Source organism: Colobus angolensis, unplaced genomic scaffold (assembly GCF_000951035.1).
Source record: "Colobus angolensis palliatus isolate OR3802 unplaced genomic scaffold, Cang.pa_1.0 Scaffold129, whole genome shotgun sequence".
Taxonomy (NCBI): Eukaryota; Metazoa; Chordata; class Mammalia; order Primates; family Cercopithecidae; genus Colobus; species Colobus angolensis.
This window is the reverse complement of record NW_012114141.1, coordinates 10534733-10551156: the sequence shown is the minus strand read 5'-3', so window position 1 is coordinate 10551156 and position 16424 is coordinate 10534733. Positions and strand designations below refer to the sequence as shown.

At 37.2% G+C, this 16424-nt stretch overlaps 1 protein-coding gene across 2 annotated transcripts in view; it reads right to left on the bottom strand.

The window, feature by feature from the left end:
* The window catches only part of UBE2E2 (ubiquitin-conjugating enzyme E2E 2), a 386680-nt gene that overhangs the window by 81500 nt on the left and 288756 nt on the right, over window positions 1–16424 (bottom strand). For both annotated transcript variants that reach the window (XM_011933743.1, XM_011933742.1), the window contains one exon: window positions 9316–9448. In XM_011933743.1, the coding sequence (XP_011789133.1) occupies window positions 9316–9448 (133 nt within the window). The remainder of the gene's footprint in view (window positions 1–9315; window positions 9449–16424) is intronic.

The window sequence follows — 16424 nt, the reverse complement described above, 5'->3', positions numbered from 1 at the left end:
GTGTTTCTCTCAGAGTTCCCAGTGTTCACTGTTTTATGGGACCAGTGAGTGGATCACTCAATACCCTTTGATGTTTGGGATACTGAAGACTGTACCTGGAGGAGTTACCCCCCTTCTCTCTTCAGAAAACTCATGTGAGGGGAGGGTATCACTTGTGTCATCTGAGAATCTTTCCTTAGAAAAGTCACCCCTCTTTGGTAAGTGAGTTGAATCTTTTCTGAGTCCTGAAGGCAAACAAGTTCTTCATTTTCCAAGCTTCTGAATGTCTCACTTCAGTCTCCTCTGTTCACATAACTTCTCCGTAGAAGAAAATCCATCGTGAAGGAATTTAGGCCTGTCTACCCCTCCCAGTTATGCTGACAGTAATATCAACCAACACCAACTTCCATTTGGAGTACAGTCACATTCACGGAGATGGGATCTCCAGAGCATGGAGAAGCACAGTAAAATACTTGTTTGAAACCTCCACCTTTACAGCAGGGCTCTTATAGGGGTGTGTCAGAGTGGCTGATTACACCACCAACTCTTCAAGGCTTGTGCAAACGTACAGGTGGTTAAGTTGATTCAACCTGAAAAATTAAGCTGGCTTGAGCAATAAGCATCTCAAGAAACCATAATAAACTAAAGGTCCTTCTTTAAAATTAGTGAACTGCATTAGATTATAGAAAGCTAGGAACAAAGGTATCTTCCCAAAAGATGGTTAAATTAAACTTCCTGTCAGCCAAAAGGCTGATTTCCTATCAGTCTACAGGCATGTTTAATTTGGCTTACAATAAAGTTGGTATTCTTTGCCCTGAAAACAAAACCCAATCCTACTTCTTAGTAACTGCTAAATTGGTGGTAGTTGTAGGTGGTGGCTGTACACACAGATATAATGTGCATTATTTTAAAAGCACAAAGACAATGACATCATTTTGATCTATTTTTAATCATCACATTCACTTTGGAATTTCACATAACATTTAAGGATAGCATGCCACTATTAAAAGTTTATCAAAAGGAGCATAGATCAAAAAGAAAATCTGACTCATGTGATGTAAGCAACCTATGACAGCCTGTCATGACACCGAGGATACCAGGCCATTATGACACTAGTTAAATGTGAAAATGATCTGTGAAATGTGAAGTAACTTCTTTAAAGCTGGCAAAATCCAGAAATCAATATTTATTATTTAACGTAGACATAACACCTCAGTCTGTGAATTGGAAACATATTGGAGAAAAGCCCCCAGTGCCTTTGGAAAGAGGAATCCTAGCAAAACAGAAAGACAGGCACACAAAATCTCTTCTAACATTCTTTCCTCTTCATATCATCTCTTTCCTCCTCATACCATGTCTTTCCTCTCCCCTCAAAAACACTTGGGTTGGAGAATGATCCGATATAATTAATTTATACCGGACTGTTTAATCCAGGAACAAGTATTCCTTCTTCCAGGGATCTAAGCAGTCTACACGTTCTCTATAATTGGAGATAAAAGGCTCAATTTAGAACTGGGTTTAGATTCCGGTTCTGCGACCTACTTTCTGTGTGGCCTGTGCGCAGCTTAACCTCCATGGAGTTCAGTTTTCGGATCCATGAAGTAGAGGGGATAATAAACATTTACTTATGGTACAATTGCATGCATTTAACTAATTCAACAAATTTTTATTGACTGCCTACTGAATCAGCAGGTATTGTTCTACATGGCTGAGATTAAAGTAACGACATCAAAACAGACAAAGTTTCTGTGCTCACTGAGCTTACATGCTAATTCGGGAAAGGGAAACATAATAAACAAATAAACAAATATAGAACACTAAGAGGGAGACATGCTATAGCAAAATCAAGTACAGTAGTGGTTGTGAAGAAGTTTATAGGGAACCTAGGAGGTTGGAATTTGTCATCCAAGAGCCTCTCTGAAAAGGTGACATTTGAGCAGACACATCAAGTGAGAAATGAAGTGAGTCATGTGAATTTCTGGGTGGCATACAAATGCAGGCAGAAGGAAGAACAAATGGAAAGGCTTGAGTATTTGAGTAAAAATTGATGGTTGGCAACTTTGAAAACTATTCTGTGGACGGGGTGGTTCTATATGGTTTTACAGGCTTTTATTCAGGAGCTGGGAATCACTGAAGGGTTTAAGCAAATAATTTACATAATCTGACACACTATAGAAGGAAGCTTTAGGCTGGGTGTGGTGGCTCATGCCTGTAATCCCAGCACTTTGGAACGCTGAGACGGGTGGATTGCTTGAGCTCAGGAGTTTGAGACCAGCCTGGGCAACATGGCGAAACCCCATCTCTACCAAAAATACAAAAAGTAGCTGGGCATGGTGGCAAATGCATGTGGTCCCAGCCATTTGGGAGGCTGAGGTAGGAAGATTGCTTGAGCCTGATAGGTGGAGGCTGCAGTGAGCTGAGATCACACCACTACATTCCAGTCCCCCCAAAAAAGGAATCCTTCAGCATATGGGATGTACTGTAGGAGGGACAAGGGGTAGAACCAGGAAGACCACATATGAGATTTCCACAGTTATCGGAGGGAGGAGAACAGCTGACGGTGGTTTGGGCCACAGAATTTCTAGGGAAAGGTGGTGAGAAATGTTTAGATTCTAGATTTACTTTCAAGATTGAGCCAGTGGGACTGGGTCTGCCTAGCTGTGTGAAAGGAGTCAAGAATGACTGTAAGGTTTTTAGTTTCAGCACCTAGAAAAATAGAGCTGACATTCATTGACATGGGGAAGACTAGAGAAGCTGGTCTGGCTGATGTGGAACAGGGTAATCAGTAATTGGGCTTTGGATTTGTTAAGTTTGAGATGACTACTTGATGTTCAACTAGAGATGTCAAATAGGCAATTCAAAATGTAAGAAACAAGTTGATCCACAGCCAAGCTTTATATGAATGCATGAACTCAGGTTAAAAACAAGTCAATTCATGTTACTCCATGACAACTGCGTGTTCTCTAACCAAGGCCAGAGTAAATGAGTGGGTAGCTGGGTTTACACACATAAATCACTGCTCTTTCTGAAAATTCTGGGAAACACATTCAACTTTCTTCTTTGAGCAGTGGCAGCAACAATAAAAACAAGTACATAATAATAATCTAGTAAGGGTACAGTTGTGGAACTCATTGTCGAACTTCAGTTACAGATCTATCTCTGGCTTTCAAATGCTGAATATCACTGTTTCTTATTGTAACTGATTAGCTACTTTATTTATGAGTAGCCATGAGAAAAATAAAGATTTCGAAAACTTGAAGACCCTATTTCACTCTTCAAAAGCAGTTAAGGCCTTCCACATTAGCTGACATTAGTAAGCCACCCATAGTTAGACTTTATAAAAAATAACAAACAAACCCATAAACTGATATGCTCTAAGTTGATCTCTAGGATTTTAAAATGTACTTGCTAAAATTTGTAGTGAAATAACAAATTATATTTAAAAAGATTTTGAATATCATTCTTAATTTCACTTACACTTTATTGATGTAATTTTTTGTCTTGTTTTATACAACACCTGAGGCATAAATTTTATCACCAGCAGATACTATCTTCTTGCCATTACCAAAAAAAACAATGTTTCCCAGGAACAAGGACACAGCATGTCTAACCTGTGCATAAGTGGCCTGAAACACTGAAAATAAAAAACAAACATACATGACTCTCTCACCTACCTAATTCCAAATCTATTTAGAATGAACACTTACTTTTTATGTCATGTACAGATCCACAGTGAGACAGAAAAAGCCAAATTAAAAATGTGTTACCCCTATGCATTTCTACTGAAAAGACAAATATCTGACCTGTTACCTAACAGGAGTCCTGAGTGAGGATGTAAGTCATTACAATTTCTAAGACAGACTGGGGTGGTGGCTCACGCCTGTAATCCCAGCACTTTGGGAGGCCAAAGTGGGCAGATTGCTTGAGTCCCGGAGTTCAAGACCAGCCTGGGCAACACGGCAAAACCCTCTCTCTACCAGGAAAAAAAAAAAAAAAAAATTAGCTAGGTGTGGTGGTGTGTGGTTGTAGTCCCAGCCTCTTGGGAGGCTGACGTGAGAGGATCACTTGAGACTAGGTGGAGGTTGCAGTAAGCCGTGATCACGTCACTGCACTCCAGACTGGGCCACAGAGTGAGACCCTATCTCAAAAAAAAAAAAAAAAGAAAAAAAAGAAAAAAAGAAAGAACATCTGAAACAGAAACATTAGACACAGAGTGTCACAATATTTTCAAAGTGTTTTTGGTAGGAAAAAAACCCAATGTAATATATTCCTTTAGTTTCTGAATTGTTCAAGCATCCTTGTTAATTTTGTTTGATGTAAGACTTCTAAGATAAAATGTTTTTTATATTATTCACGAAAAGAAATAATGAAATAGGACAACAGTATACATGAAAACTGTCATACATTTCACAGGTAGTCAAATATATGTAAGTTAATGTAACCATAAGATACCACTTTTCATCTACTGCCAGTAAAAAAGACCTAAAATACTCAAAGCTGAGGGGAGTGTAGGGAAGTTCTACACTGTCATGTTGATGGTCACAATGTAAACTGATACAATTTTTCTGAAGCACAATTTGTCAATCTTTACCAAAAACTCTATAAATATGTGCAAATTCTTTACCTAGAAATTCTATATCAACAAATTTAACCTGAGAAAATAATCATAAAAGTATAAAAAATATGTAATTTTAAGAATGTTCATCACATCACTGATTGTAACAGACGCAATGAGAAGAACCTAAATGTCCAGCCACATGAAAGTGATTAAATTTTGGTATATTTATACAACGGAATACTAGGTAGCCTTTATAACTGTAACACAATTAAATGTTTACTGGAAATACATAATATATGGCACTGGATGAAAATATAACATTAGATAAAAAAGTAATCATGAAGCCATGGGGAGTATAGCCCAATTTTTGTAAAACGGTGTATGTGTGTTTATGTATATATATATGTACAGGCCTGTATGTGTACATATTTATATGTATATGATACAAATGAAGGAAACAAAAGTCTTAAAATAGATATACCTAAATGGCATGAATAATCAGTTTGGGGGAGATTACAGGTAATTTTTTTCCCTTTTGTTTATCTCCAATAGTTTTTTAATTCTATAACAAATATGCAGGCTGCAAAATGAATAACATTAAAATACTTACATATTAAACTTTTAAAATAAAGTACAGATTTTGAGCACTTTGAGGAGTAATTTTATTATTTATTTATTTATTTATTTATTTATTTATTTCTTTATTTATGACAGAGGCTTGCTCTGTCCCCCAGGCTGGAGTGCAATGGCGTGATCTCAGCTCACTGCAGCCTCTGCCTCCTGGACAGTACTTCTCATGTCTCAACCTCCTGAGAAGCTGGAACTACAAGTGTGAGTCACCATGCCCAGATAATTTTTATATTTTTAGTAGAGACGGGATTTTGCCACGTTGGCCAGGCTGGTCTCAAACTCCTCACCTCAAGTGATCCTCCTGTCTCAGCCTCCCAAAGTGCTGGGATTACCAGAGTGAGCAACTGCACCTGGCTGCGGAGTAATTACCTATAAATTTAAAAACTAATTATCTATGAATCTAAAAGCTAATCCCCAACAAAATACAAAGCAACTTCTGGCCAGGGGTGGTGGCTCACGGTTGTAATCCTAGCACTTTGGGAGGCTGAAGTGGGTGGACCACCTGAGGTCGTCAGGAGTTCCAGACCAGCCTGGCCAACATGGCAAAACCCTGTCTCTATTAAAAATACAAAAAATAGGCCGAGTGTAGTGGCAGGCACCGTAATCCCAGCTACTTGGGAGGCTGAGGCAGGAAAATCGCTTGAATCCAGGGGGGCGGAGGTTGCAGTGAGCTGAGATCGTGCCACTTCACTCCAGCCTGGGCAAAAGAGCGAACTATTTCTCAAAAAACAAACAAACAAAAAAACAAAGCAACTTCTACCTTGAAAACAGATATCCGAATTAAAACATTAAAACATATGTCTACACTGAAAAATAAATAGGTGTAAAAAGCTTTTATACACACTAGCAGTTCACTACACTTTTCTTTTTGGCCATAATGTAGTATTCCTAGATGGAGTTCTATTAAACAGGTATTTTCCCAGGGAAATAATAATATAATTGGTGGTTAAGTACTCAATTGAAGACCTGACAACAGATGCAATGGACAATGTCACACAAGAAAAGATACCACGTAAAATGCCTTACCTACTTTGAAATAGTAAAATTGTGCTATAGGTTAAGTAAAAGGCATAAACATATAAGAAATTCAATGTCCTAAAAATTGTACTGAAATATAGCATTTGAAAAGTACTAGTACTCAACCTATTTAAAACTAGAACACTAAGTTTAATAAAGGTTATGTACTCAGGTAGTAATTGTTTTGCTCGCCTTGTTAGAATTTGGCAAATTCTGGAAGAAATTACTAGAAGAGCTCATCTCTGATTTTTAAAAATTGGGCAGTGGAAGATAGCGTGTTCAACCTGATTCAAGCCCTACTGTGAAAAAGTTCCTGCAACAAGAAGGGGCATCTCAAATCATTCCTCTGACCTTGAAAAGCTACATTTGAGCTCTACAGTGTTTAGAAGTCCTCATAAAAGGTTCTATTTATGAGAATTTGGGAAAAATAATCTCATGAACCCAATCATGCTATGGACTAATTTTATGGTATGTATATCCATACAAATAACCATCAGCTAGCCCATCCGATGTTTTTATAAGCCTCTGCTCTTACAAGTAATTTCCCCTGACAACTACTGCTTCCCTGTTCATTCTTCAGAGTACTGGGAAATGCTGCAGGAATCAAAATGCACGGCTTACGTGAAAAAAAAAAAAAAGAGCAAAGGAGAGAAAAATACCAAGTAGCAGAGAAAAAAAACCCAAGACAACTTGAAACATGTACTATTTAAACTAACAGGACACCAGAAAGGCATGGAGATGTTACATCAAAACTATTAATAATAAAAGTATTTGTTTTACGTAATAGCCTTCACTACACCCCAAGTTTTTTCTCCCTCGAGTAACACACCTATCTACAAAATCAGATTTCTAAAACTGATATATTAGGCGGTGATAATTTGCTTTTAAAAACTTTCCACAGATATCTATCAAATGTGCATTTGAATTGTGGTTCTAGGTACCAAAGTTTGATTTTTTTTTTCTCCTTAGAGATTGTCTGGTCCAACTCATTACGTGGAGGGATTCAATTATTTTCTGGTAAGATTCTTGACAGGTAGTAACTCAGTTTTTTCTTGAACACTCCTAGTAAAGGGAAGTGTGGTGTCTCAGAAGTAGAGTCACACACAAGTTGACTGTCCAACCGTGGGTCAGATTTCCCTCAGAAAAAATTGAAATCTACTTCCCTGTAACTGACACCCTCCTGCTTCTATTTTTGTCTCATCCAACCATCCCGGATAAAGTCCAACCCCTACCCACACCATAGTCCCTGAAACATTTGAGGACAGATAAAGCATTCCTTCCATGCCCTATTTTTACCAGTCAACTTCTCCACGGCAAGTGTGTATAATTCAGTGGAAAGTACATAGCCCCTGGAGTCAGACTTCAGTAGATTCCTGGTTGTACATTCTTGGAAAACCTCTCTAAGTCTCATCTATGTTTCCTCCTCTGTGACAGGGGAACATCCTAGTCTTACTGGAGCGTTCTGGAGAAGAAATGACTTGGCAGAGCTGATGCCCAGTAGAGTGCTCGACTCAGTGAAGAACGTCAAGAATGCGATTGACGCTCTCCCGCCCAGCTTATTCGAGCTTTGTTTAACTACACATTTCTGTCATTCAGAAATTGGATAAGCCCACACATTTTCTGAAACTGCTAATCTCAAGGAACAGATCACATCAGATTTACAAGCAGCACAATATCCTGGTCTGAGTTTTCTTCCTCCTTCCTCACTCTGTGCATCCTTTACTGTAAAGGCTGAGAAGAAAGGTCCTTACATCCCTTGTAGTACAACAGATACTCCAGGTAACGTAAGGGCTGGTCTAAAGTAGAAAAGAAAGGTATAAGGGTCCCATCCAGTAAAGGGAGAAGACAAGTATTAGATTTACTATGGCTTTGTCACTGAAAATCTGCCAAATGCAAGCTCTTGGTGGTCACCAGTGCCACCAGCCCTGACAGCTTGAATAAAATGTATTGTGTAATGTAGGAAGAAGTATGGGCTTTGGAGTCAGGCTTTCCAGATTCAAATCCTTATACCACAATTTGCTTGATGCATAATGCTGGACAAGTTACTTAGTTCCTCTGTCCTTGGTTTCCTCATTGAGGATAATTATAGTTACTACTTTTTGCTTTGGTAACACTATCTAAGCATCAATGGAAAGGAAGGAAGAAAGGAAGAGCGGGGCAAAAAAGAAGAGGGAGGAGAATTATAGAAAGTCATCGTGAAGGTCTAGTCTTATTCTTGTTTTCTTATATTGTTTACTCCAACCTACACAATGCAAACAAGTTTTCTATCCCTGTGCATTGTGACATTAAGTCAAGGCCAGATGAGAATTCTTTTTTGGTAGCCAAAACATAGTGTCCTCAGGGTCATTTCCTTTGCCATAGTGGAGAACAAATGCTAATAGAGATGACATGATATTTAAAACCATCTGACTTATAGGCAGTAGAAAGGAATGTGAAGACTTTCTAAAGTATATAATCTTGGCTTTAATAAGTGAGAGTTCTTTCATGTTCTGATTTCACTGCACTCTTGCACATCAGACAGCAACACAAATGACTTTTCATTAATTAATCAGTTTCATTAATGAACTATTATAAATGCTTCTTTACTAAATTTTCTTAACATGATTTTTACGTCTCTGTGGGTCATACTTTCCATACTAGTCCATGTGTACTACACGTGAGCAGCTGAACTCTAGAGGCACCAAAACTCAAACCTCCATAGCTGGTGCTATAAACTTTGCCTTCGCAAAGCTTCCTCCTCCTTTAACCTGATTCTTGAGCTTAGCTTGCTTGGGCTCTGGCTCCAGGCTACGTCTGATTCTCTGGGCTCTGGTACTAACCCTGGCCCAATCTTATGCCCCCATTTTCACCCATAAAACATGGTGTTTTATATTACATTAAAACGTATAACAAAGAAAGGAGATAATGAAGAGAAAAAGGAGGAGAATAAACAATGAAATCAGTAAAAAGTTGGGGTGGAGGAATAACCTACAATTTTTTTACACTGTTTCATTTTATACACTATCAATCCTGGGAAGCTGTCTGTGACAACAGAATAGACATGCATCCCTAGAAATGTATATTTAAGAATAAGTATATGTATCTAGAAATATAATCCATATTGCTAAAAACCAATGAAAATTCATACTGACCTTAGGGGGTTTAAACGGATAGTCTGGTGAAAAGGTAATGTCAAGAAAGAACACCCCTCCTTCATAGACAGATCCTGGGGGTCCCAATATAGTTGACCTCCATTCATAAATGTTGTCTCCTTTGGGTCCAGCACTGAAATAAGACATACAAATGAAATGTGCTTAGAAATTATATAAAGGCTGGAATTTAACAAAATCTATTTATGATAACCGACTGAGCAATTCCATAAAAACACAAAAAGTTAATCAGTTAACTCTCTGTTAAGATTCATATTGTTATTACTTAATAAAAGAACACCAAGATCCTCTTTTGTCATTCACAACCCTAAGCCTATGGAACAAGAGTCCAAGGACCATAGGCCAGAGGTAGGAACACAAATGTTTAATAAAAGCATGAAATTATTTGTGATGTCAGAGACAAAATTTCAAAGTTAGAAGGGCCTCTGGGGAATGACTAGTCTGATCCCTTTGCTAACAACTGAGAACACAAAGGAGGTTCAATGTTCATCATCCAAAGTCTCTGCTCAAATATCATACCCCATCTGAATCTTCCTTTCTTTCTTCCCACCCAAAGGACTTCCTGACCCACACATCATGAGCAATAAGGTCTGTAGATGGTTAAGATGTATCATTTTGTTTTATAACTGTGTTTTGTAACTACTGCTTCTTTCCACCCTCCCTAGAAGGTGCTCGAGGAACAGGTTGTACCTGGTCCTTAGTGCCTCCTAAGTCAGTATGTTGGATGATGATGGATTAATAACAAAGCAAATGAAGAAGCCACATGGCTACTAGCAGTACACATGTCTCTGAGTTGCAGAGAATTTTGCTGAAAACAATATGGCCCACGTGAGTCAAGTGAATTGTATTAGTTCTCTCAGGTAAAAAGAAGGGCAAAATGAGATTAGGATTTAGCTTTCCAGTGTTCTTTTTGTTTCATCAAGCTATTACCTACATGTAATAATAACAGAATACTAGAAATTCTCCTCACACCCTATAACAAAGTAGGCAACCCTATTAAGAGGCTTGGGAAAGATTTTGTTGCCAATAAGGATTCAGCTTCTTTTCCCTCTTATTTTGAAATGAGTTTATATCTACAAAAAACTCATTACTAGGCAGCCATTTTATCACAAACAGCCATTCGTAATTTAAAAAACTCCATAAACTTAGCAAAAGTGGAATAGAGGGAAACTTCTTTAACCTGATAAAAGACATCTATCAAAAACCTCACATCAACTACTATATTCAATGGTAAAATATTAAAAACACTCCCTTTAAATTGATGAATAAGACAAGAATGGCTGTTATCCCCACTTCTAATCAGTACAGTACTAGAGATCATATTTATCAAAGTATGAAAATCAGAAGGCAAAATAAAAGGTATATGGATTGGGACAGAAGAAATAAAATAGTATTTGTAGTATTTATATATATGGGCTTTTTCCCCTGTGAACCTAAACACTATATATATGTATATATACACAATGTATTAAACTTAATAAAGAGTTTAGTGAAATTGCTAGATATAAGCTCAATATCCAAATATCAACTTCATTTCAATATACCACCAGAAAATGCATTTTTTTTTTGAGACAGGGTCTCACTATGTTGCCCAGGCTGGTCTTGGACTCCTGGGCTCAAGTCATTCTTGGGTCTCAGCCTCTCAAGTAGCTGGGTTTACAGGCACGCATCACTGGACCACACCTGGTCCTAGAAGATGTATTTTTAAATGACTTGCAATAGGTCTTGTAAGGAAGCTATGAATAAAGTCATAAAAGATGTGTGAGATCTTTATGGAGAAAATTATATAAAACTTATTGAAAAATACTCATAAGAGTTAAATAAATGGAGAGAGATGCCAAGTTTATGGGTAGGGAGACCTGATATCAGATGTCAATTTCCCCAAATTGATTAATCACAATTCCAATTAAAAAGTCCAACTGCTTTTTAAAACCAAAATTCGACAAGTTGATTTACAACTTTTTTTGGAAGCTCAAAGAAACTCCTTAAACTTTTTCACACACATATGAAAACCTGATTTATGTCAACTGATGGGACTAGGAAAAGTTTTTATATTTGAAAAACAGAGAAACTAGATTTTTACCCTCAGTAAATAAACAAACTCTGCTGCAGATGGATTAAATATTTAAATGCAAAAGTCAAAATTTTAGAGTTTGACTGAAGAGAGTGACAAGGCAAGCCACAAACTGAGAAAAGATATTTGGATCATATAAAAGTGACCAAATGCTAGTGTTGAGAATATACAAGTTGTTAAGAATCAACTAAAAAAAGACTAACTCTATTAAAAAATACATAGATATTTCCAAAAAAAGGGAAACACAAATGGCCAATAATCATATGAAAAATGCTCAATATCATCAAAATCGGGGAAATGAAACTGAAAATCACAATTCAGTAATATCATTTTACAAAATGCAAAGGCAAAAATAAATGCCAGATGAAACCATATGTTGATGAGGATGTAGAAAAACCAGAAGAGCTATGTACTGCTGATGACTATGAGTAATCACTCTGGATAAGAACATAGGCTCATCTAGTTAAGTTGAATATACAGTTGACCCCTAAACAACAGGTCTGCATTGCGTGGGTCAACTTAGATGAAGTAAATTTCAAGAAAATACACTAGAAAAATTTGAGATTTGTGACAATTTGAAAAAACTCGCTGACAAAGCACTAGCCTAGAAATATTGAAAAATTAAGAGAAAGTTAAGAATGTCATGAGTGCACAAAATATACAAAGGTATTAGTTTTTCTCATTTACTACCAGAAAATATATACCAATCTCTTATGGAAAAGTTAAAATTATACACACAAACCATACATGATGCCACATGCATTTAAAAGAAATGTAAGCAAACACAGAATATTAAATCACAATAAAATGCATAAAAGTAACTGTAGTACATACTGTACTACTGTAATAATTTTGTAGCCACCTCCTGTTGCTATTGCAATGAACTCAGCTATTGCCAACAGCTGCCTAAAATGCCTACAATGCCATGTGACAAAAATCATCTCTGCATGAGTAGTTCATCTCTCCACCAAATTGCATACTGCGGTAAAAACTGATCTCTCTCAGTTCTCGCCTATTTTTCATTGTGTTTGTGCAATACTGTAAACCTTAAATAACACCATGGGATCCACATGAAGGGCCACCAGTGATTCTGGAAGTGCTCCCAAGAAGCAGAGAAAAGTCATGCCATTACAAGAAAAAGTTGAATTACTTGATATACACTGTAGATTGAGGTCTACAGTTGTGGTTAGCTGCCATTTCATCTTGTAAACAGATGATGTAAACTTAGGGTAACAATAAACACAGTACAATACTGTAAATGCATTTTCTCTTCCTTATGACTTTCTTAATATTTTCTTTTTTCTAGTTTACTTTATTGTAAGAATACAGCATATATACATATAACATGCAAAACATGTACTAACTGAAAGGTTTATGTTATGAGTAAGGCTTCTTGTCAACAGTAGGGTATTATTAGTAGTTAAATTTGGAGAAAGTCAAAAGTTATACGTGAATTTTTGATGGCATGGGGGGTTGGTACCTCTAACCCCTGAGTTGTTCAAGGGTCAACTGTACATCTATTTTACAACATAGCAATTATACTCCCAGGTATATACTACAGAGAAACTTTTACATGTGTGTATCACCAGAAGACACTGAGAATGTTTATAGAAGCACTATTTATAACAGCAAAATTGGAGACAACACAAATGGCTACTGACAGAAAAATGGGTAGGAATACTATACAGCAGTGAAAATATACAGATTAACATGAATGAATCTTAAAAATATATTGCATAAAAAATTAAGACTAAAAAGAATATATACAGTATGATACTATTTCTACAAAGCTTAAAAACAAGCCAACAAGGATATATACTATTGAGGGACATATAAATATGAGGTAAGAAAAGAAAATGAGTAAGAAGAAAGTCCAGAAGAGTGGTTTCCTGGGTGGGAGCAGAGGTTGGAGAAGCAGCACACTGGAGCTTCAATGGTTCTGGGTATGTTTTACTTCTCAGTGTGTGCAGTGGATTCAGGTGCTTTCTGTTTTATTACTAGGTTTTCTAATCTGCCATGTGTTAGATACGTTATTACATATGTACCAAATTCTTACATTAAGAAAAATTATGTCAAAATCTACCAATATGGTGAGAAAAGCAATGTGCTGCATATGTACAGTGTGATCCTACTGTAAAAATTAAAAACAGATCCTACTCTTTTTTAATTTATAAGATCCTACTGTATGAATTTACAGGTCCTATGGTATGAATATTTTATATTATTTATGGATACATATCTATGTCCAAGTCATTTAAGAAATTATCTGGAAAGATAAACCTAAATTCATGATAGTGGTTATGAGAACAACAAGGGATGAGGTGGAGTGGGGAGATGGGAGGAAATAGATGTAGAGATGGGAAACGAAGCAGAGTTAAATTTTATTTCTAGTGTTTGATTTCTCTTGTTTAAAAAACGATGAAGTAAATAAAATCACAGTTATCCTAGCTCACTGCAAAGGGCTGGAATATATTGAGAAGTAGTGGTGTAAGGGACTAGAGTACAGCATTCCTCCCCCATTGCCCCATTACCTCCTTCTCCTGAGGCTGGCAATGAGGCACAGACAGAGTATATTCAGCCCAGATGACAATAAAGCTTTGGCAACAACAGCCTCTTGTTGCCAGACAGGCTCACTCACTCAGATGAATAATACACATGGTTATGCTTTGAGCTATAATTAAACCCAATGCGAATAGATAACCTTATCAGAAGGAAGAGTTTAAAAGTAGAGAAAATTACAGGTTTATGGTTACAACATTACTTCAAGGTAGATGAATAAATTCAGTTAAAAAATACACACTGGTGAGTGTATACAGCTATGAAATAACATACACAAACACATCTAGCAAATCCCAAGCTATAATTTCTCTGAGTCACTTTAAGAAACCTTAAAATAGCCTCCCAAGGATGGTAACCACAGTAAATTATAAGATACAGGCTAAATAAGGAGTCGCTACCAAATACTGCGGCTGAGGAAGGGACTCCGAAGTAGAAGACAGCAGTATCCCACCAAGAAGGGCAATGTCTACAGATAACATAAACCCAATTTTTGCCCATTCCAAGTTTTATTTGGCTCTCAGTCAGAACTCCAAGTTTTATTGGTTCTTTGAAGTTATTCAGCTGTCTATGTAGTTATTAACAGTGGACTAAAATAACCCAGCTAATATTATCACTCTGAATTGGTTTATGCTGTCAAAGTGTGCCTCTTTAAGAAATCTTAGCCAGTAGCAACAAATTATCTTGATAACAGACTGGTCTTCTAAAATGCATATAAAACTAGCCTGCAATCACAGCACTTTGGGAGGCCAAGGCAGGCGGATCATTTGAGGCCAGGAGTTCGAGACCAGCCCGGCCAACTTGGTGAAATCCCATCTCTATTAATAAAATACAAAAATTTGCCAGGTGTGGTGGTGGGCGCCTGTAATCCCAGCTACTTGGGAGGAGTATCTGGGATACTCCCATCCCAGGAGATAGGAGATGGGATACTATCTGAGGCAGGAGAATTGCTTGAACCTAGGAGGTGGAGGTTGCAGCAGTGAGCCAAGATCACGCCACTGCACTCCAGCCTGGGTGGCAGAGTAAGACTCTCAAAAAAACAAAACAAAAAAAAGCATATAAAACTATTTCCCTTATATAAAAAATTTAACATTTTAGAAATCTTCCAACATTTTAGAAATGTATCACTTGAAATCCCAAAGCTTACAGCAGTGGTTCTTGAACTGCACAGCCCTCTGCCCCACTCCTATTTGGATATGTACCAGTTGAGAACCCAACATCCAAAACTTTGCTGTATAATATGGTAGCCATGTGGCTATTAAGCACTTGAAATGTGGCTAGGGCAAATTGAAATGTGCTGTCTGTATGTGTAAAATATACACCAAAGTTTGAAGACTTAATGCAAAAGAAAGTAAAATAGCTCATTAATAATTTTAATTACTATTTACCTATTAATTTAATAATTAACGAACAACTACATGTTGAAATGGTAATACTTGGAATGTATTGGCGTAAAAATTTATTGCTTTGCCTATTGCTTTTTCCTTTAGTGTGGCTATCAGGAAATTTAAAATTATATACATGGCTCACATCATTTCTGTATCATGAATCAAGAAGTGAGAAAGAAATCTGTAGACTGGGCTGGGCATGGTGGCTCAAGCCTGTAATCCTAGCACTTTGGGAGGCCGAGATGGATGGATCACGAAGTCAGGAGATCAAGACCATCCTGGCTAACACGGTGAAACCCCGTCTCTACTAAAAAAATACAAAAAAAACTAGCCGGGCGAGGTGGCGGGCGCCTGTAGTCCCAGCGACTCGGGAGGCTGAGGCAGGAGAATGGCGTGAACCCGGGAGGCAGAGCTTGCAGTGAGCTCAGATCCGGCCACTGCACTCCAGCCTGGGCAACAGAGCAAGACTCTGTCTCAAAAAAAAAAAAAAAAGAAATCTGTAGACTGTGTTTTACTTTTAATGATCACTTATCTCTCAAGCTGATCAAATAAAATTTGGTGCCGGAGGACACTTGCAGTACAGAGCAATGATGAAGAACATAAATAGGCTCTGGAGTCAGACTAAGTTGTCTGAATCCTAGCCTTGGCATTTAAAGCCTGGTAGGACTTGGGTAAATGTGTAATTTTTCTATGTCTTAGTTTCCTTGACTGAAAAATGAGATAATTATAGTATCAATCTTGTAAATTTTTAGTAGAATTATACTCACAGAACTTGGAAAATAGTAACCCTCCAAAGGTCAGTTGCTGTTGTGGTTGCTGTTACATGTTGTAGATGATCAAAAATACACTCAAAGAGGCTGACTGTTTTGTAAATTTATAAGAATGGTTTCAGAACTGAAAAACAAGGCTACAAAGATGTGTACATCAAAAAAAATAGTAATGATTCTGTAACCTAATCTTATGATGTATATTTAGATATAGCAGAACTTTAGAAAACATGCATATTCACTGCTGCCACTCTTAGGAAATCCAAATTATCAATGCATAGAACGTTTACTTAACATCAGGATTTT